General features: G+C 36.8%; 1 protein-coding gene across 1 annotated transcript; it reads right to left on the bottom strand.

The window, feature by feature from the left end:
• Window positions 1-6,779: 6,779 nt before the first annotated feature.
• On the bottom strand, window positions 6,780-21,205 carry tacr3l (tachykinin receptor 3-like). The gene is made up of 5 exons (XM_048196136.1): window positions 20,642-21,205; window positions 17,467-17,655; window positions 16,857-17,007; window positions 10,544-10,740; window positions 6,780-7,290 (listed from the first exon to the last, which is right to left on the bottom strand). The coding sequence occupies exons 1-5, from the start codon at window positions 21,007-21,009 to the stop codon at window positions 7,008-7,010; spliced, it is 1,188 nt and encodes a 395-aa protein (XP_048052093.1). The 5' UTR covers window positions 21,010-21,205; the 3' UTR covers window positions 6,780-7,007.
• Window positions 21,206-22,714: the final 1,509 nt, after the last annotated feature.

Below are 22,714 nucleotides of genomic sequence, written 5' to 3'. Positions count from 1 at the left end.
CGTCTCCATGTAAACTACAAAAACTTGAATTGAAGGTGCTACAGAGGATCTTTTCGTCGACTGAGAAACCAAAGACTGTTAGTGAGTTTTTGAAATGAGCGCATGCATAAGAACAACCCCCCTCCTTCACAGCTCATTTCGAGGGAACGCCTCCCAAAACTCATACATGAGTATTGGAACACGAGTGTTTACCACCGGCATTTGCTGTGTCGTGTTAGTGGATTCATTATGTCAGACTCACCGCAGGTAACTCATAATCTGCAGTTGTTACTCCTGTCTCCTGACAAAAACATTGCATGCGGCGCCTGTGGAGTGTGGAAAGTTACTGGAGCGCGCAGCCGCGAACGTCTCGCACAAGGAGCGTAATGGCAGTGATTGACAAGCCAGAGGGCCAATCGTTTACGCGATGATCGCGTAAACGATTGGCTGATGTTTTTAAGGCCCTACCTCGTGCACAGATGATGTTTATTAATATTATTCCTTTCAGTGCACCTAATAAATAGTCTTTTATCAGTCAGTAAAGACAGTTGCAAGTAATATTGCAAAAATGTATAAAACAAAACATCCTCTTTAGCACCTTTGAGTGACATCACATGCATGCTTATTATGTGTCCAGTCTATAGACGAGTAGCCAACTACTGGCCTGGCATGAATAATACAGCGTTTTTAGACATTTTTGCAGATCCAAGCGAACGGGATCCTTTTGACAATATTGTCATCTGTATGCAAAAAACGCAAAGGAAAAACTTCAGTTTTTAGTAGTGTTGTGTAAACGTACCCTTAAACCCCTTCGTAAAATAGTTTGCTATTAAAGTGCTTGTGCTTTTGATAAAATAAAGTAACAGGGTAAAATAAAGCCAAATAAATAATGAGAATGACTGATGATTTATCTCATATTTCATGGTACCGTACCTTATGCTGCCTTCACGTGCTCTCGAAAATGTGATAATTCCCACTTCTGAATTCGTGAATATGAGCTCATCGCATTCAAGTTTCGAAATGGGAGGGCGTTCATGTCCAATTTCTACCTAAGAAACTCATATTTACGATAATTCCGAGAGCAAGTGAAGGCAGCATTAATCTGGCCTTTATATACTTTTACTATGCGTGTATTTTATACCAATACAAATTACTATTATGAGTACTATTATGCAAAACAACCTGGCGGTGGTTACTTTTTATTTTTCCACTTGCAAACCTTTCATTTTGGCTCATAACAGCACATTCCCTCTTATAACTGCACCATATTTCATTAAAATGATAACAGAAAGTGACTTCAAAACAGTGACTTCAGCTAGAAGTTAGTCTGTATGTGACATGTGTGCCCTCTCTTCAGGCCTCGCCTCTGTGCTGAAAGCCTCAGCTGGTGTCAGACAGAGAGGGACATTCATAGGGAAAACAGCTGTGGAGAACACCCTGTCATCCAAACATGTGATTGTCCTGCTCGGCTTTTTCAGTGCCTTTTTTTGAAGCAGGAGGTGTGGTTTAGGGCCCCTCGACAGGGATGAAAAAGTGCTGACCGCATGCAAAAAACAACTGCTGCCAACTTATTGTTTATAGAGAGAGATACAGTAAGGCTTATTAGCAGTCGTCTGCATTCCTTTTGATTTATTAATAAGAATATTATCCTGTACCAAAATAATGGGCTATTATTCATGCAATTCTTTCTGAACTTTGAAGCATTCATTAAACAAGAACTAAAAGCCACAAGCTAAAAGCCACAAAACTCACAATTTTATGGTGCCTTTATGTGTTTAATTGGCAAATATAAACAAACTAAATCTTGTACGATGGATTGTTTGTCATATGATTATCCGATATATATATATATATATATCACCTGGCATTTTGGGAAACTCATGGTTCATATATGTGTGGTTTCCAAACTTCCACGTGACATTTTTCCATGAAATCTATGTGTAAGCATCACTTCACGTGAATCTCATCAACTTTATGTCAGTTTGCGTATTGCTCAAACCAGATAAACATTGCTGAACATACATTCTCTCTTGAACCTTTGATTCCCTCGTGTACATGTTTTTGTGATGCCACAAAGTTCACCATCTGTTTGTGTGGGTTTTACATTTAAGTCAAACATAGTGATACTAGCATTTAACATGTGGTAAATAGTCTTAAAAGGTTGCAACCGCTCTGTATGCAATATCCTGGCAGTCCCATGAGTTTGTAGGACCACCTTTGCCAGTAGTTTAATTTTCCTTGCGCAAGTCTTTATCAGCATTGCACATCTTGACATTGGAATTTTTGTCCAGTCCACCCAACACCCAACCAGCATTTCTCAAGCTCCATCAGAATGAATGGGAACTGAATGTGAGCTGCAATTTTTATGTCATTCCACAGACGCTCGGTTGAATTACAGTCTGGACTTGGATTGGGTCTTTCCAGGAGATTCATCTTTTTGGGTTTAGGACTGTGACTGTTCTCTGGTTATTGTCCTGTTGTGAGCTGAATAAAAATGTGCTCGCGAAGACCGAAGCTTCTCTTCAGGGAGGTTTCTTGTCAGTACGTTTTGTACTTTTTTTTTCTTCTATCCCTCTTGTTTCCACAGGGAAAATTCCCAAAGCATGATCCTGTCAGCACTATTGCATGAATGTTTCTACAGTCATATGCTCTATTAGATTAGATCTCATAGAAGTTCAGTTTTGGGCTGATCGGACTGTAAATCTGAGAGTCTCCCATGGGTTTGCCAAACTCCAGCTGAGATGTAATATGGGTTTTCACAAAGGCTTTTTGTGATTCATGCCAGCTATTGTCTCATTACAGTTTTTCTCAATTCTGTCACAGATGCGGTTCTCTTAGGGCTTAACTTATTGAAAACAATAATTATTATATATTCAACTGTGAAATATGTAGTTGGTGATCAAGAGACAATTATATAGGGATGAGCCTGGTCAGATTCAAAGGTGTCTGTATATTTGGTTTTTATTTACCTTTTTTTGAACTTGTACAGAAATTACAGTGTTTACTGTAATAATAACATAAAATCCTCAAATAAAGCCCATATTCAAGCTTTTTTTGTCCTATAAATGATCTGAATAAATGAATATGTAACATTGTGAAGCACAGAAACAGAATGCAGTATTCTATGGAAGCTTGTTTCTGCCACTAAATAAAAAATAAAAAAGGTAATTGTGACTTTTTATCTCACAATTCTGACTTTTTTACTTGTAATTGCTAATGTCAGAATTGTGAGATAGGCTATAAAATCACAATTGTGAGAAATAAAGTCAGAATTGCGAGTTATAAACTAACAATCGCGCGTTATAAACTCACAATTGTGATTCTGACTGCTTTTCTCAGAATTGTGAGATATAAACTTGATATGGCACATTATAAAGTCAAATTCTGAGGAAAAAATACTGACTTTTTGTATCTCGCAATTCTGACTTTATAACACCCAATTGCAACTTTATGGCCTGGTTTTATCGACAGGGCTTAGCCTAAGCCAGGATTAGGCTACTGTTCCTGAAAAAAAACATTAGGCTACTTGTGTACATCTTGATAAATATTTTAAGATATGTCAGTACAAGTTGCTTTCAGTTAGAACAGCTCAAACTAGCTTAAGCCTTGTCTGTGAAACCGGGGTATATCTCGCAAAAAATCTCAGACTTAAAGGATTAGTTCACTTTCAAATTAAAATTTCCTGATAATTTACTCACCCCCATGTCATCCAAGATGCTCATGTCTTTCTTTCTTCAGTCGAAAAGAAATTAAGGTTTTTGATGAAAACATTCCAGGATTTTTCTCCATATAGTGGACTTCAATGGAGCCCAAACGGTTGAAGGTCAAAATTACAGTTTACAGCGATCCCATACGAGAAATAAGTGTCTTATCTAGAGAAACCATCGCTCATTTTCTAAAATATTTTATACGTTTTAACAATAAATGCTCATCTTGAACTAGCTCTCTTCTTCTTCTCTATTTGAATTCCAGCATTGTAGACTCTGCTAAGTGTATTACTGCCCTCCACAGGTCAAAGTTTGAACTAAATTGTCATATACAATATGCTAGTGCAAGTATATAACAATTAGTTCAAACTTTAACCTGTGGAGGGCAGTAATACACTTAGCATTGAAGTCCACTATATGGAGAAAAATCCTGGAATGTTTTCATCAAAAACCTTAATTTCTTTTCGACTGACGAAAGAAAGACATGAACATCTTGGATGACATGGGGGTGAGTAAATTATCAGGAAATTTTAATTTGAAAGTGAACTAATCCTTTACTAACTCGCAAGTGCGATTTTCTATCACGCAATTCTGAGAAAAAAAGACGCCATTATACCTTTTTTATTTTTTTATTATTCACATAAGAGCATTGGATATTATTATATATTCTTTATAACGTGTTTTCACAAAACGAACATGATGTCCTAAGATTATGTGATCACGTCTGGCAATATTTGACCTGGCATTGTTGTTGAATGAAGAGGGAGCTGTTGACTCATCAGAACATTACTACTGACCTTGGGGAGACCTCGGAGGTGAGTGAGATGAGACCAGAATAACTCATGAATCGATACCCTTTCAGACGGTCTGTGTGAGCAGAGAGCTGTGTAAAGGGAGTGTGACGCTAAGTGATCTGTGTTTGGATGATACAGATCGTGTGTGTGCACACGTGAGAGACGGTCACCCCAGACTTGGTAGCTTCCACTTTACCTACAGCAGATAACCTCCAAATCTTCAATGAAGGGTTTTACTGCAAAGACAAGTGTGGCATTTGTGACTGACCAAACAAAAATTAGATTTTTTTTGCTTTCAAGGATAGTTTTAATGTTTCCTTATGTAAAGTATGGCTATTATACATACATAAGTATGGTTAATACACATAACATAGTCTACATACAGAACATGCATAATTTTTTTTTTTTTTTTTTTTTTTTTTCTCTGTGCCCAGTTGCAGTGAGGGTCGTTCTTCCTGTCTTTACCGGCACACACGTCAATAGCTGGGCTGTGGTCAACAGGGAATAGGAAGGGAGATATTCTGAGTAAAGGATGTAATAAACAGGAAGTCATGTGAAAGAGACTGCATCATACTAACAAGGAGATATGAGAATAATAAATGTTGCAAAAGTCTAACATTATGCATTTCTGTTATTCCTATAGCCTATTTAAAAATAGCTTTTTAATGCTAAACAATTCTCTCCTTCAAATTCTCCTCTTGGAGAAAAAAAAGACAAAATAACTTTGAATTTCTTATCTGTCGCGGATTGTTTTTAGAGTTTACAGAAATATACAGACATTTCCTTCAAAACTGAACATATACAATTTCTAGATATAAGCTTCGGTGGGAACAATGTGTCCTGAAATGTTTTGTTTTTTTTAACCTTCAATTGGCTTTCACCAGCACGGATTCCTCCCCTTATACTAAAACTATAAGCAATGGCTCCATCTAGTGGTTGCACGTGACCTACACATCGTTAGCCTCATAGCATAATTGCCTAAGTCATTCATTTTCAAATGATACTTAGGCAATTATGCTATGAGGCTAACGACATGATAAAAATCACCATGCGTTATGTAGTCAAGTGCATTAAAAAATGAATGTGCATTGCACTTGCTTTCGTTCATGTTGTAGTTTTCAAAATAGTTCAATACTCGATTGTAGTCATTTCACACCTGATTTTCTAAAGAAAATGGCTCGGAATTACACGTGACTTCACCAACACCAAGGTTAGTGATCATCATCCAATATAGCAGCATGGTCCAGCAACCAGACACGAGCAATGCATGAGCCCAAATTAAAGATCTACAGATAACACACTTATTGTTCATACTGCAAATAAATTTATTTCTACTTAACAATGACTATCTTACCATTTTGTCTCGTAGAGTTTGTTGGCTGAAGCTTCAAATCAGCCATCATGATATTTCAGTTCTGAACAAGTAAAATATTGTTTATTATAATAAAGAATGTCGTCATAATTTCTGTTGTTCACTTTAATAAATCTTTGTTGTTCACACTCAACATCAAACAATGCGATCATACCAACATTATTCGTTTTGCACACATTAGCTTTAGTTGAGATCAAATCATTACAACAAAGCAGGCGTAAAAGCTGAAAAAAACATCATCAATGTATTTAAACGTGACAGCAGTTTTACTATATTAATTTTTTAGGACTATACTGTGATTTTTTAATTACTGATAAAAAAGTTTACTTTGCACATTATTTACAATACAAATCATAAGCACATTATCAGTGGTGTAAACACAACATCATAAATATAGCACATATATAGGCTACTATATCAAACGTGAACAAGACACAAAAATAAACTGTATAGTCAAGTTATTGTCTGTTATTTACATTCATTGGATCTTATTCATGAAACAGTTTTGTGCACCAATGGTTTTATGAAATTCACAAATAACTTATTTTCTGACATTGCTTCATCTGCTTCATCATACAACCTGGCTCAAAGTTTGTTGGCTCAGAATATGTTATGTTTTACATTCAGTTACACTTTTGAAGTCAGTCTGGACTGTGCTGCCTATCTTCAGTATGCACAATATTACATTTCTATATGCATGTAATATTAAGATCAAAATGTGCAATTCACAACAGAGCACTGAGCTAGGTATGCTTGCTTTGACTCTTCATTTCTACTCAGAAGCATCATTTTTTCAGCATCATATTTAGCAAATAACAGCTTTATTTCCAGGATGATCATACAATGTGATGAGGTCATGAACTATTAGTGTAGTATATTACTTTTTATGTTTATCATTGCATATTGAGTACTAATGTTCTGTTTAAAAAAAAAATAGAAGGCAGTATGCAGTATATACTAGGCAGCATGCAGTAGTAAGCTAGACTACACTGAAAACGTTCAAAATTCTCCACTTGGAGGCAGTATTACTTCATCACACTGAAGATTTGAGGGTATTTGGTCTCTCAATGCATGCTCAGAAATGTATCATTTATTTTACATGTTTTATTAAAAGTATGACTGTAATGGAGCACGATCAGATGCACGTCGGGCCCTTCAGCTGAGCTGCTCGCTGGCAAACATTGGCTCTCTGTGAAGACAGAGTTTAGTAGCTGCCGTGTTTTCGTCTTTGACCTCGACCTGACACTGGGACTTGGTGCTCTTTCGGTTGCTGCGGCGGGGGTCGTCGCCGTGGACGCTGGTGTCGATCCGAGACAGGGTGCACATGCTGCTCTGGTTACGTGGATGGAGACGGGTGGGACGGAGCTCTAGCTCATCGTAGCTTGAGACATGGATGAAGGGACACCACCTGAAGGCCCTTTTGAAGCCGGCCCTAAACCTGGAGGTTTGGAAAAAAAAGATTTTTTCATTGAAATGAATTCCATTAATAATAATAAAAACATTATAATTACTTCATAATATTTTCAGCATCTAAATTAATTATGTATGTATGTATGTATGTATGTATATATATATATAAACATATATGCAGGGATTGGCCAATGAAACTGAAACACTGGCCAATAGCGTTGGAGGTTTCACACACATATATATATATATATATATATATATATGGGGTCTATATATAATAAGAATAAGCAGAGCAATAGCACAGCTGTACATAAAATATTGCAATACACACAACATAATGGAAAACATATCAGAGTTCAAAAGAGGACAAATTGTTGGTGACCAGACTGAAGCGAAGAGGTGGATCAGTGATGTTTGGGCCACAATATCATGGCATTCCCTACTGTGCTTTAAGGGCGCGTCACTGGCAAGGACTACTGAACCATTCTGGAGGACCATGTGCCCTAATGGTTCAAACACTGTACCCTGAAGGGGGTTCTGTGATAATGCACCAATACACACAGAAAGACAGAATGGTTTGATGAACATGAAAGTGAAGTTGAACTCTCTCCCATGGCCTGCCCAGTCACCAGATATAAAAATTTTTGAGCCACTTTGAGGTATTTTGGAGGAGCAAGTCAGAAAACGTTTTCCTCAACCAGCATCACATAATGACCTAACCACTGATCTGGAACAGGAACAGCTCAAAATCCCTCTGACTGACTTGTATCTGTCATTCCCAAGACAAAATGATAATGTACTGGCCACAAAGGAGGCTCTACACCATACTAATAAATTATTGTGGTCTAAAATCAGCTTTGTCCAACCCCTCTGTGTGTGTGTGTGTGTGTGTGTGTGTGTGTGTGTGTGTGTGTGTGTGTGTGTGTGTATATATATATAATATATATAATGTCACACTCATTGAAGTATAAGCGCCAGACATCACTGCCGCTGTCAGAGTGCGATCAGACCTCAGTAACGAGCGCTGAACGCAGTTGGAAATAGTGTTTTTTTTAGAGTTAAAAAATGATATAAATACTGTTCGGTTTCTCACACAAACCGATCGTTTCGTGTCTTGGGACATCAATGTGTCGTCCCGAGCCGCAGGGTTTAATTTGGATTTGTCTGTGCATGTTTTATTTACTCTTATAGTAGAAGTTCCCATTCACTCGAATTATTTGACTGACAGACGGCAGCGGTTGGAGTTAAAAATCATCATTTGTGTTCTACTGAAGAAACAAAGTCACCTACATCTTGGATGCGCTGGGGGTAAGCAGATAAACATCAAATTTTCATTTTTGGGTGAACTATCCCTTTAAATACAACCTCAGATGAACAACAAGACATTATTTATTTAACAAAAACTAGGCCAAAATGGAGAAGCCATGTGTGACAAACTAAGGACACCCTTACTGTTTCCATAGGAATTAAGAGGGTTAGTTTCAGTCAGGCACTGATAATCAAATGTCTTTGATTAATTGATCATCAGCAAGAGTGATCACCTCTATAAAAGGTGAAGATTTGGCAGTTTGGTGGTCTAGAGCCTTCAGGTGTGTGTTAACACAAGGCCTTTGGGCTTGTTTTGCAGGCACAGGACCTGGGCATCTCACAGTCATTGAGTTCACCTGGAACTCCTCTGTACACCAAAGTATTTTAGAGTCAAATGTGAGGCCATATATATATATATATATATATATATATCAGAGGTCGCGTTAACCGAAAATTTTCCGTCATTGACGGAATTTTTTTATCAATGACGGAAAAATCTGAAGGCCGTCCGTCACGGTGACAGATTACACTGAGGGTGATCTACTGTAAGTTGTAACTGTAATTTCCACCCCTGTCCAGTTGGTGGCGAGTGCGCTCCAATGTAGCAGCAGAGCACTGGATCCAGAACAAAAATAAAACTGACATGAATCTTTTGCTATGCATTTGATACTGATAACGGAAGCTACAACTCTCTATCACGCCACATTAAAGAGCACCAAAACGGTATTTATTGCTTGAATTTCTCAATGAAATGGACAGAATTTGAAATCTGAGACTTTTGTTCCATATCAAAAGCAACACAAAGCGTTAAGCCTATTGCGATTTATTGGATGGGAGGCGCACAATGTACTGTTTAATCATCAACTGAAAACAGCATATAGCCTACCAAGAGATCGACTGTGATTTACGAATCGATATTGGTCTCATGAATGCGCAAAACAGCAAGGAGACATTTTAATTGTTTATTAATAAAGTAATGTTTTCTGAATCAGTGTCGGCTGCAAAGATGAAGTTGATATTGACTCTCATCATCTCCTCATGGATGCGCTAGAGAGAGAATGCACTTCATTTGGTTTAGACTACATAATCAGAGTAGCCTATTTCTTTTCGTTTTGAATTAATTCGTTTTCGTTGAAGTAGGTATTTAAACCTTTCTGTAGATATATTTCTCATGTCTGTGAGGCAAGCAGCCGCTGAGTTTCGGTTCATTTAGCTGACGCGTTCCAGTTCATCGCGCCCGCGCCTCCATGTCATGATTATATTGTCTGCTATATTTGCTTCTTATTTATTACATCCAGGCAATTGGTTAATGAAACATTGATTAAAATTAAGATACAATTTTTACAAAACGAAATTCACTTTAAAGAAAGGCTTTCTACAAAATAAAACGTAATGAAGTGTTTAAAATCATGTCTGACCCACTCCATGTCTCCCGATATATTGCGCATCTTATGATGCATCTTACTCATGCTGTTCACTATTCATAATCAAATAGATGAATTTAAAATATAACATAGGACTATTTAAACATAAATATGAAACTACGTTTTCTTTAATGGCTACCATCGTAGCCTATAGTACAGTACAGAGAAATTTCACGTGTGAATTACCCGTCATTTTAATTTTCATATTTTAATTATAATAACACATTTAATTGCTTTTATTTTTGTTCAAATGCTATAATAACACATTAAATTGCTTGTATTTGTGAACAAAAATAGCAATTAAATGTGTTATTATAATTAAAATATGAAAATTAAAATGACGGGTAGTAATAGATTATGATGGAATTTTTACGACCCTGTCCGTCAAAATGACGGACAATGTTAAAGTCTAACGCAACCTCTGATATATATATATATATATATATATATATATATATATATATATTTCTCAGTTTTCTCCATTGGCAGATATGACAAACAGTTAATTTTACACCCTGACTGTATATATGTATATGAGTGTTTCATTACCTGCCATTCAGACAGCAGTAAATAATGGGGTTGTACATGGTGGAGCTCATGGCCAACCACAGCACAGACAGATAGACCTGCTGGATGGACTTCCACTTGTTCAAGCGCTTGTTTAAGCCCGTCACAATAAAATAGATGTGATAGGGCAACCAGCAGAGGGCAAAGGTCACCACCACCACAATCATCATCTTCACCACCTAAGGAGAGAGAGGAAATGATTATCTAAAGTCTCAACATGAAGCATATGCAAGCAAAACAAGTTTTTTTTTTGGCTTCTTGCGTCCTGGAACAAAACGGCATCAGGGAAAGCCACGGCTCAGCTCATGTAAGAACTCCATCTGCCGACTCAAAGCCATCTGCTGCCATTGTTCAGTGAACAAAACTCAAACCTGAAAACAGATAATGAATGACTAGAAGAAATGTGACTGCTAGTGATTTGGCTCCAAACTGAAAGCTTTTTCACCGGTCATCAGGCATGAGTCAAGCTCAATTTTTATTACGAAAGAAGAGGAAATTGCAGTGTGCCGAAAAGTAGTACATAATTGCATATTTCTAATGAAAATGCCACCAAAGGGCATTTTTTGCGCTTTGATTTGATGTCACTGGCATCAGGTTTTCAGAAAGGAACATATTGTTCTGGTGTCCAGGGGTCATTCGTTCTTGTTATACTAAACAGCCTCACATCTCGCACAGCCGGACTTCTGTCTAGCAGCATCTGGCCCTCGCTGCAGCACATTATAAAGTACACACTTTTTATGCAGGAAGAGAGTGTCTGACCAAAATGTGAAGTGACCAGCCTCTGTTTGGTTTTTTTTAAAGCACCGTTTATGATATTGAAAATCTATTTGCTCAGTAGTGTTGTCTGCATATGCACTATCGTTCAAAAGTTTGAGGTAACTTATTTTAATGTTTATGAGTTTCAACACTGTAAACCCTAACGCTCAAAATTATTAATTGGTTTGAGTAGAGAAAACTCAACTTAAAGGGTTATAGTTCACCCAAAAATGAAAATTCTGTCATCTATTACTCATCCAAACCCGAAAGACCTTCGTTCATCTTCAGAAAACAAATTAAGATATTTTTGATGAAATCAGATTTCTCAGTGAGGTCTCTATTGCCAGCAATGTCACTGAACCTCTCAAGATCCAGAAAGGTACTTTTCAACCATATCTAGTGATGGCCGATTTCAAAACACTGTTTCATGAAGCTTCGAATCGAAGCTTTGGTTCGGATCGCGTAAATGAAATCACGTGACTTTGGTGCTCCGAACCACTGATTTGAAACAAAAGATTTGAAACAAAAGATTTCATCAAAAATATCTTAATTTGTGTTCCGAAGATGAACGCAGGTCTTACAGATGTGGAACGACATGAGGGTGAGTAATAAATGACAGAATTTTCATTTTTGGTTGAACTAACCCTTTAAAACATTTAGTTCAATCAAATTAACTTCCATGAGTGTTTAGAACTTTCTTTTTCTTTTGAGTTCACGAAACTGAAACATTTTAAGTAATCTAAATTGTTTCATTATTTTGAGTTTTATATACCCATTTCTTTTAAATTAGACAAACATAAATTTACCTGAAACTGGGCTAGGATTTCTATTTCCCAGCATACTTTTCCATGACACTCCAAAGGGAGAATCGGAGAAATGTTTTGAAATCGGCCATCACTATTTAAGTTGTTTTTTTTTTTTTTTCGCACCAAAAATATTCTCGTCGCTTTATAATATTAATATTGAACCACTGTACTCACATGAACCGATTTAAATATGTTTTTAGTACCTTTATGGATCTTGAGAGAGGAAATGTCATTGGTCCCTATGCAGGCCTCACTGAGTTATCAGATTTCAACAAAAATATCTTAAGTTGTGTTCTGAAGATGAACGAAGGTCTTACGGGTGTGGAACGGCATGAGGGTGAGTAATTAATGACAGAATTTTCATTTTTCAGGTGAACTAACCCTTTAAGTGGGGGATTTAATAGTGTTTAATGTTTAGCCATGCTAATTTAGAAGAGTTTCTGTTATGTGGGGTTTTTAAGAGTTTACCATCATGGTGACGAGTGGAGCATGGGCTTAGTTTGAGAAACAGGTATTTCATAAATGTTCTATATTGTCATACTCTTTCAGCAATTTCTATGCTATGCTAATGTTATCAATTAGCATTTGTTGAATTAGCTAGTTGTTATAGCTAGCTAAATTTCCACTACTAAAAACATAAGGTGAGATTTGCTGCTCAAGAAACATTTCTGATTATTATCAATGTTGAAAATAATTGTGCTGCTTAATATGTTTGTGGAAACTGAGATACTTTTTTGAGTAACACTGTAAATATCTTTACTGTCACTTTTGTTAAACTGGAAGGACCCTAAACCTTTGACTAGTAGTATCATTCAGAAAGCAGAATATACCATATCTAATTTATTTGCTAATGCTAATATCTTTCAAAGATTTGATGGCTTTAACAAATTCAGTGATTAGAGCTCATTGTATCAACCAGATAAACTAAACTTTGTTTTCAGGTGGACTATAGTCAGAGATATCATAGTACTAGCCAGTCAAATTAGGATTTTTTGGATTTGCTTGACGACTGGTGTGTAATAAGCATCAGATGATCAATTAACAGTGTGAGTTTGACGTCTGAGGCTGAGACTAAACAACACAATGGAGAACAAAGATCTCAGGCTATGGCTGAAGGTTTGGACTGCATCAAACACTTGCCCTTGCCTGTAGTTCATATCTTTCCGCTTTGTTTTTAAAAACTAAATAAACTGGCACCTCCATTGGTAATGTTAACATACAACCATCCTTCATTCTCCAAGATCCAAGGTCCTCTGCTCAATTTAGTATGAAAAGCCACTCACAAAGTCTCATTAATTTGTGCATAATTTGACACGGACCTGTTGGAAAAGACAAAGAAATGCCGTCCATCATCAGTCAATGAACACTTTCATTTGCACCTTGACTGTAAAGAGGCGACAAGAGTCTTGTACCCTGAAGAGAGCCTATTGTAGTTTAATGAGTAACGGGACGCAGTGGAGCCTTGCGAATAATTGCTGATTGACAGTTACACAAAGCAGAGAAAGGTTAGGTATGACGTAACCCTACCAGCAGATACGATGGCAGAAGTGTCAGAGAACCTGCCCTTTTTATGCCAGTTTGACACAGGTTTAGCTAAAGTTTTCAAGGGAAGCGTAAATGGTCTTCAATCAGTGTGAAAGCGCAATGTTTTTTTTTAGGAGGGCAGGTGAACATGACCTGTCAGGAGCCTACAGCTAATTATTACTAACTCACTGTGGTGACGCCATGCCGATTTTCTCACCCTGTTACGACAGCATTCATGACATTTTGCAAAGGGAAAGCTAAAAATACAGAGTACCCTGGATTAGATCTAACTTTTTGTAATAACTAATGCATTTATCATATCTGCAAATTTGTGAGTCGCACCTTCTGCAGATTATTTTCTTTATATAGAAAATTCTGTCATCATCTACCCACCTTCAGGTCACTCAAATCTTTTTCTCCATTTGTCCCCACTTTCTGCAATTTTGCTTGGTTTATCAAGACTTGGTTAAAAAAAAATTCTATTCATCCACTTTTTCCCCATCAAGACTCTGAGAAAGTGTTCACACGCCCTGCGAAACCTTCTGGAATCCTTTCCATTTAATTCCAGCCAATCAGCACGTTCTTCGCAAGAATGAATGGGATTCGGGAAGTGAGGTTTTGTAAAGGTGAGAACACAAGTGCTTTAAGCCAGCATAATCCTAGGGTTATATTTGAAATGTTTCGGTAATCTCTGCATCAAAAACAAAAGTACTGGATTACATAGGAAGATCACAGTCATTAATATGAACCATTTTAGCACAATATGAGATGAATTGTCCTAGATTCATCCCTGAGAGGGACCTATCATTGTTCCACATGTGCAAGCGTGTGCCTGAAAGCTGCGGCTCACAAAAAGCTCAGAGCTGACCGGCGAGATAAACCAGACATGACCTTAATCTGTGGAAAAATTTCTAATAGATATAACAATACAGTACATACCCTCAGTACAGGTAACAATAAATACATAGATTAATTTCTATGATTTACAAATGCATGGATTCATTTCTTTAACACTGTCCTTTAGTCACCTCATTCTGACAGTCATACTGAGGACAGAGAGATTATATGAGAGAGAAATCATTCGGTTTTTACATGCAGTGTAGCGTAACTTTCTTCACCGATCTGACAAATACTTTCACTTTGAATGAATTTTAAAGACTTAAAACTCATTTTGGTTACACTTTATTACAATAGTCCACATTAGACATACTATAGTAACATTGCAACTATATGGCATACTAACTCTCATTATTAGGGATGCATGGAAATGAATTATCGGTGAATTGAATTACGTTTTTTGACAAAAAGAGAAAATATATCCCACCCCGCCTATGCTCTATGCACGTCTCTATCTGCAAGCACGCGCAACAAAATGGATAAGTACATAATCAAATTCATGAATATTACATCATTTTAACATTATTAAACAATTTTTGTCATAGAATACACTTGTCTGTTCACAATGAGTCGACAGTTTGAACATTCTTGTTTATTTGTATTTATTTTGACGATCTGAGATTAATTTGTTGCCTTCAGTACAGCTATAAAAGACATACAAAATGATATTCAAACTCACATTAGACACTTTTAAGTAAGCAATAAGGTACGAGAGGCTGTCCTGTATCGTGAATAAGTCACAGGTGAAGGGCGTTGTTAGGCACGACGTGAAGTGGAGTGCCTGCAACCTCTTCAGCCGTGACTTATTCATGATACAGCACTAGCTCCGAGTACCTTATTGCTTTTATAAAACGGTTACCACACAATATAAATATTAAAGCCAAAAATATGTATCAATGCAACTTTCATGAAGTGAACTTTCACTAAAAGCTTTCCTTCCGCCGGAAAAAAATGCCCCTGACCGAGAACAGCAACTGAAGTTACATTATTACGCCATTAGAGGGCGGCAAAGACTGTCTTTATGAGTGTGTCAGTCAGTAAAATAGACTTTTACATTGAAAAGACTGAATTGTTGTGAGCAAGACACAACTGATAAATGCTTTGACTAGCGCTGTTAGTCACAGGAAAACCCCTTAACTGTTAAAAGGACAAGATATTGAAGCAGACATTTAAAGGTGACCTAGAACTTTTTTTAAAAATGAATGTGTCTGTGAAGTTTTAGCTCAAAATACCACATAGATTTTTTTTAATTCATTTTTTTAACTGCCTATTTTGGGGCATCATTATAAATGAGCCGATCCAGGGCTACTGGCCCTTTAATTCTCGTGCTCCACGCCCACGGAGCTCGCGCTTGCCTTGAACAGTGCATAAACAAAGTTTACACAGCTAAAATAACCCTCAAATCGATCTTTACAAAGTGTTCGTCATGCATGCGTCGGATTATGTGAGTATTGTATACTGTTATATTGTTTACATTTGATTCTGAATGAATTTGAGGCTGTGCTCCATGGCTAACGGCTAATGCTACACTGTTGGAGAGATTTATAAAGAATGAAGTTGTGTTTATGAATTATACAGACTGCAAGTGTTTAATAATGAAAATAGCGACGGCTCTTGTCTCCGTAAGAAACGATGTTAACTTTAACCACATTTAACAGTACATTAGCAACATGCTAACAAAACATTTAGAAAGACAATTTACAAATATCACTAAAAATATCATGATATCATGGATCATGTCAGTTATTATTGCTCCATCTGCCATTTTTCGCTATTGTCCTTGCTTGCTTACCTAGTCTGTTGATTCAGCTGTGCACAGATCCAGACATTAATACTGGCTGCCCTTGTCTAATGCCTTTCATAATGTTGGGAACATGGGCTGGCATATGCAAATATTGGGGGCGTACACCCCAACTGTTACGTAACAGACGGTGTTATGATGAGATTTGCCTGTTCTTCGGAGGTCTTTTAAACAAATGAGATTTACATAAGAAGGAGGAAACAATGGAGTTTGAGACTCACTGTATGTCATTTCCATGTACTGAACTCTTGTTATTTAACTATGCCAAGATAAATTCAATTTTTCATTCGAGGGCACCTTTAAACATATTTTTTATTATGAACATAGGACTGACCTGAAGGAAAATGCTAAATCTGAATGCAGGTAATAAACTTAGTCTCTTTCTCACAATACTCTTCTACATAATACAGTAAGCTTCAATGAACAATATCAATTGAGAACAAACAGTTTACGTTGCTAAGAGGGGTTGCCAAGACCCCAAAACCGTGGGACAAATTTTACGTCCGCTTACCTTCCTTTTAGCACGCAGTTGTCCAACATAATTGTCCGATGAATCTCCAGGAATTTCTCCTCCCCAAAGTGTCACCCCGACTATAGTGTAGGTAATACCCATCACCACTAGGGGCAGCATGTACACCAGCACCGTTACTATGATATGATACCTGCACAGGTGAGAGGAGAGGAAGCCGTTGTGAAAAACAAGTGGCTGTTATGATCACCAAATGATAAAACCAAGTACCTAATGCTCGGGTTGGATATTTAGACAACAAATTTAGATTGTGAGTCAGAATGACTGTTTACACTTCTCACACACCATTTGGCCACTGGTAAATAGGTAATGTGTTTGGTTTTCAGTGTTTCTCGCCTCACTGGCAGATGGCACTTTGTGTAAAGATAGGAGGAAGTGTAAAGCCAGGAAGAGCATTACCAATATTTGAGGAGTGGAAGCAGGGCTTGAGAAGTGAAGGCTGTACAGAAATTACAATCAAGCAGAAGAAAAGCCAATCAGGCAATGCCAAATCATCGTGTTGCTGTCAACACATGCGATTCTAAGGCTGAGTGAAATCCACCTCATTAGTGACTGATTGGAAACTTTAGTTTGGAACAAATAAATCTCTTACATAAACGAATCCTCAGCAGGTCTCGGCCAGGCAACGTAGCAGACGGTTCTGCGAGGCATAGTTCTCGTGGTAGAGTAGAAACACAGCGGGAAAGCCAAAATCACCGCCAGGGCCCAAATACAGAGAATCACCACTTTAGTAGCGGTGGCTGACAGGCGAGGCTTCAGAGGGTGAATAATGGCCATGTACCTGCACAAAGAAAAACATGGTGTTTTTTTCTGGCTGTTGACAGTATTTTCTGATTTATAGACGTTAGTCAGGGTAGCGCCATGTTGATAGAATACAGTACATTTAATGGATTGTTTAACAGTGTTGGGGGTAACTCATTACAAGTAACTTGAGTTATGTAATCAGATTACTTTTTCAAGTAACTAGTAAAGTAACACGTTACTTTTTCAATTTACAACAAAATATCTGTTACTTTTTCAAATAAGTAATGCAAGTTTTTAATGTCTTTGCTGCTGACCTTCAATGATCTAATTCAACCATACTAATAAGCAAAAATTACTTTAGATTAGATTTAGAAATAATAGTGTTGAACTTCCTTCTCCTGTATCCTATTCTTCTGCGATCCAGAATGGCAGCACAGCTAAAAGGTTTGTTTGAGCTGCACCCTCTACTGTTCAGGAGTGAATATGCTTTTCCCTCAGCCTGAGGCTTCTTCATTTCACGTTTGGTGTGAAAGGGCCTTAACTTTTGCCAAAAAATAGAACTTTTTTGTTGTTATTAAAAAGCAAACAAGCATGCCCAGCCCAGGTGAGAAAAAGTGACGCAAAAATAATGTAACGCATTACTTTTCATCAAAAGTACTGCAATTAGTTACTTTTTTAGGGAGCAACGCAATATTGTAGAGGATTACTTTTAAAAGTAATTTTCCCAACACTGGTTGTTTAACATACTGATTGTTCAACTGACAAAACGTCTTTTTTCGAAAAAAAAAAATCAAAAGTGGTCAAACTCCATTAAACAGTTAAAAGCTGAAAGTTGTGAAAATTACAGACCTGAGACCTTTATACAGTACATGCCACCGTAAAGACTGTACTTCAATTCTTCAAAAAGAGATATGCAAAATCCAATTCTAATATGTCAACAAAATGAAACAAGAATTTTGAACCAGGCTTTATCCAAGATTTCTGTCCTGGAAATGTATGCAAATAAATGCATGTTTTATCATATAATCCATTATTTGCATAAATAAATATAACTGTGAAATAACTTGTAATTATTTTTGCAATTCTGAATATAATTAATCATCTTGGAACATATATTTCACCCTTTTCACCTGTGGTTTCTTGCCTTAAAGACACCATGAAATAAAAATGGGCAATTCTTATTTTTTATGGAACATTGCAGTATTTATTTTCAATGATTTATCTGTGCACATCATTATTTTTTTTAATTCACATGCCTCATAATCTTTAATCAAAATAACTTTCCCTTTTTCTTGAATAACCTTTAACCTAAAAAAGAATAACCTTTTGATAATAGGTACAAAACATTGAGCCAGCATATGGACATGAACACATTTGCGCGTGCTGAAAGATTACGTAGAGTTAAGATGAACTGATGTTCTCTGGCTCCTACACAGCCACAGACTGAGCTTGTAATCTTTTAATGAAGGAAAAGCCCCCCTATGCCCTGGATCATGCAGATCAGTATCAAAGATCTCATCTCATTAGATGCATTCATGACTAACTGGGTGCTATGAATGTTGCTTGCACAAGGATATGTACATTATTGTATCGCTGTAATCTGCATAATTCTGTAAATATACAACTGGAAGAGAAAGAAAGAAGCCTTCACTGGTTGTCCTTAAGAGCCTCTCTTTGCAGGCCAGTTTTTCATCACTAATCCATAGGGTTCTCACACCTTCTTCCCATGACTTTTCTAGACTTTAATGATTACTTGATATGAATTCCTTTTTAAAAAACTCTCACAAAAAGAAGGGTGATGTCAGGTAAAACGCACGAGCCAGATAGCACTCTAAAAAACACTGCATGGGTTAAAAACGACCCAAGTTGGGTTGAAAATGGACAAACCCGCCAATTAGGTTGTTTTAACCCAGCGGCTGGGTTAAATGATTGCCCAACCTGTTTTATTTAACTCAACTATTGTGTAAAAATTGCTGTATTGTTTGCTTAAAATTAACCCAAAGTATGCTGGAAATAAACATTTATTAAATTGCTTATTAATAAAGGTTCACCTTTTGATTATTATTGTTTCCTCTAGTAATTATGTGTCTGATTTTGGGTTCATTTTTAGCCAGCCATATAGTATTTTTTAAACAGTAGTTGGGTTAAATAAAACTGTCCAGCAGGTTGTCCAAACATTTAACCCAACTGCTGGGTTAAAACAACCCAGTCACTGGGTTTGTCTATTTTCAACCCAACTTGGGTTGCTTTTAACCCAGCATTTTTTAGAGTGAGGTTGGGTTGTCATAGTTCCTAGTGCTAAAGATTCAATATCCAATCATTGTAAACTCCTTGCCACAATAGCACTTAATGTAACTGATTTAATTACCATTTTGTAAAGCATTTTACAGAGGCCGGTTCATACCTTTTATATACAGTATTCATACGAAATACCAAACAGCTAAAAAATACAGTATTGTGAACGATATATTGATTATTTATATAATAATGCATAGATTTGAAAAATAATTGTATCTACTAAAAAGCTCACTTTGACTTTTAAAAGCATTTTCAAGCCTTATGTTTCCATTTTTGTTGCACTCATAACATTTTCTCAATCTCTCTCCCACACACATTTTAATACAGATTTTATAGATTAACTGGACCTGAATACAGTATTCAATAGTTCTCAGATTATTTTTTCTTAAGTTCAGAAGAGACCTGAATAAACATAAGAAGAGCATAAAGAGCAGTCTGGAAAATGCATAGACATTTTAATTTTGCTCTACACCCTTAAAAATAACGGTTCTTTATTGGCATCGATGGTTCCATGTAGAACCTTTAACATCTGTAGAACCTTTCTATTCCACAAAAGGTTCTTTATAGTGGAAAAATGTTCTTTACACTGAGAAATAAAATGGTTCTTTCAAGAACTCTTGTTTTCATTGAAATGTTCTTTAGGGAAACAAAAATGGTTCTTATATGGCATCACTTTTAAAATACTGTATGATCAGAATGCTATAACTGATCATAAACAGTCTTACCTGTCGACTGCAATCGCTGTCATGGAGTAAATGCTGGCAAACACGGCGGTCACGGGAAAGAAGTTGTGGAACTTGCAGTAGACCTCTCCAAAGTACCACTCTCCGTGCGTGGCGTAAATGAAGTTGATGAGCGTGTTGAAGGCGGCCATCGAGGCGTCGGAGAACGCCAGGTTGAGCAAGAAATAATTGGTAACGGTGCGCATCCGTTTATGAGCCAAAATGATCCAAATAACGATGAGGTTTCCGAACACGGCGACCGCGAGCACGGAGCTGTACGCGACCGACCAGATCGCGACACGCCACGGCGGCTGCACGAACTGATTCGTGTAATTACGCGTTACGTTTGAGCCACTCTGAGGAACAGCCATGATAAACTTAATGCGATATCCTTCTTAAACAGTTAGACTTTGGTCTGAGACATATATTTATTCCACTATCAAGTATAGATCTGGCGCGTCCTCGTGCGCATCCTCCTGCACTCCATCCAAAGTGTCCAAAATAGCGGTGACGCGCAGTCATGTCTCATATGACAGACGTCTGGAGATGCTGCTCCTGCCACATGCTGCTGCTTAAATGAATAGAGAAACATGCAAAGGTGGGATAGTTTTAAAAGATTTGGAACTGATGAATGCTTTATCGTCTCAGCCTTTGAGGTTTGATGCATCAGAAATACCTATTTTAAATATGACTTCTGAACAAAACGAGGCATTGCATTTCATTTCAGCGACGAATTTATGTAAAATATACATTGATATGTGTTCACTGAAACTGAGGTTAAAAAAAATCTGTAAAGCAGTTTGAAAAGTGATAAAGAAATTAAGCATTGCATTTAATTTCAGCGACAAATTTACATAAAATATACATTTATATGTGTTTACTGCAATTGAATTAAAAAAATATATAGATATTAATAGTATATAGATATTATTATTATTACTATTTAATTATGGTTTATTTATGGTCCTGCTAGATCCTAGTCCAGCACTCTAAAAAGTAATTCAGGGGATCTGTTACCACAACTTAAATAAATGCATGGTTGCAAGTTAAAAATTCTAATTTATTGTTTTAATTAAACCTTTTAAGTTGCAAACTTCGAAGCTTCATGAAGCAGTGTTTTGAAATCGCCCATCATATTGTTGAATAAAGTCGCTATTTTGTTTTTTTGGCACACAAAAAGTATTCTCGTTGCTTCATAACATTAAGGTTGAACCTCTGTAGTCACATGAACTGTTTTAAATATGTTTTAGTAGCTTTCTGGGCATTGAAAGTGTAAATTAACTGGCTGTCAATGCAGGCCTCTGTGTTCCGAAGATGAACGAAGGTCTTACGGGTGTGGAACGACTTGAGGGTGAGTAATTAATGACAGAATTTAAATTTTTGGGTGAACCCTTTAATGCTGCCTTCATATGCTATAGGAAATTTTATAATTTCCACTTCTATAAGTTTCGACATGAGAGGACGCTGATATGCATTTTTTTACCAAGGAAACTCATATTTACAATAATTCCAAGAGCATGTGAAGGCAGCATAATTGGTTCCAGGGCTACAACTTGCCACAGTTATGTTGTTTTAGTTTCATTATTACACAGCAATATCCCCAGTGTTAAATGAACACCCAAAGTGTACATATGACTCCATCTTGCCGGGTGTTAAAAAGTAACACTAAAGCAGTGTTAAAGTTACTGAGATAATTGATTGATGATTGAGTGAAGATTGACAATTAGTGGAGACACCTGATGATAATAAGCAGAATCACTGAAGAAACAACAAGAGAAAAAGAGAGACACAACAACTACAACTGACTTCCAGCCATTAAACATTATTACACTTATTATTAACCAGTTTGATTTGATTTCTGTCATACATCAACAAAAGCTCTTATTGAGAATGAACAGATGTTTAGATGTTAATGTTTTAATGAAAGTTTAGTTTGAAGTCACCATGATGGTGAAAAGCATTTCCTTTAGTTGGGCTCTTGACTCTATTTATTAACATCAATTTATCTCTGGCTGCTCCAACTTTGTGTTTGTAGAGCACATTTGTTATGGCCAGAGAAACTATGATCTGAGCTGT

The sequence above is a fragment of the Megalobrama amblycephala genome, linkage group LG7, assembly GCF_018812025.1.
Source record: "Megalobrama amblycephala isolate DHTTF-2021 linkage group LG7, ASM1881202v1, whole genome shotgun sequence".
Taxonomy (NCBI): Eukaryota; Metazoa; Chordata; class Actinopteri; order Cypriniformes; family Xenocyprididae; genus Megalobrama; species Megalobrama amblycephala.
The sequence above is the reverse complement of the archived record's forward strand: the minus strand, read 5'-3'. Positions and strand labels throughout refer to the sequence as shown.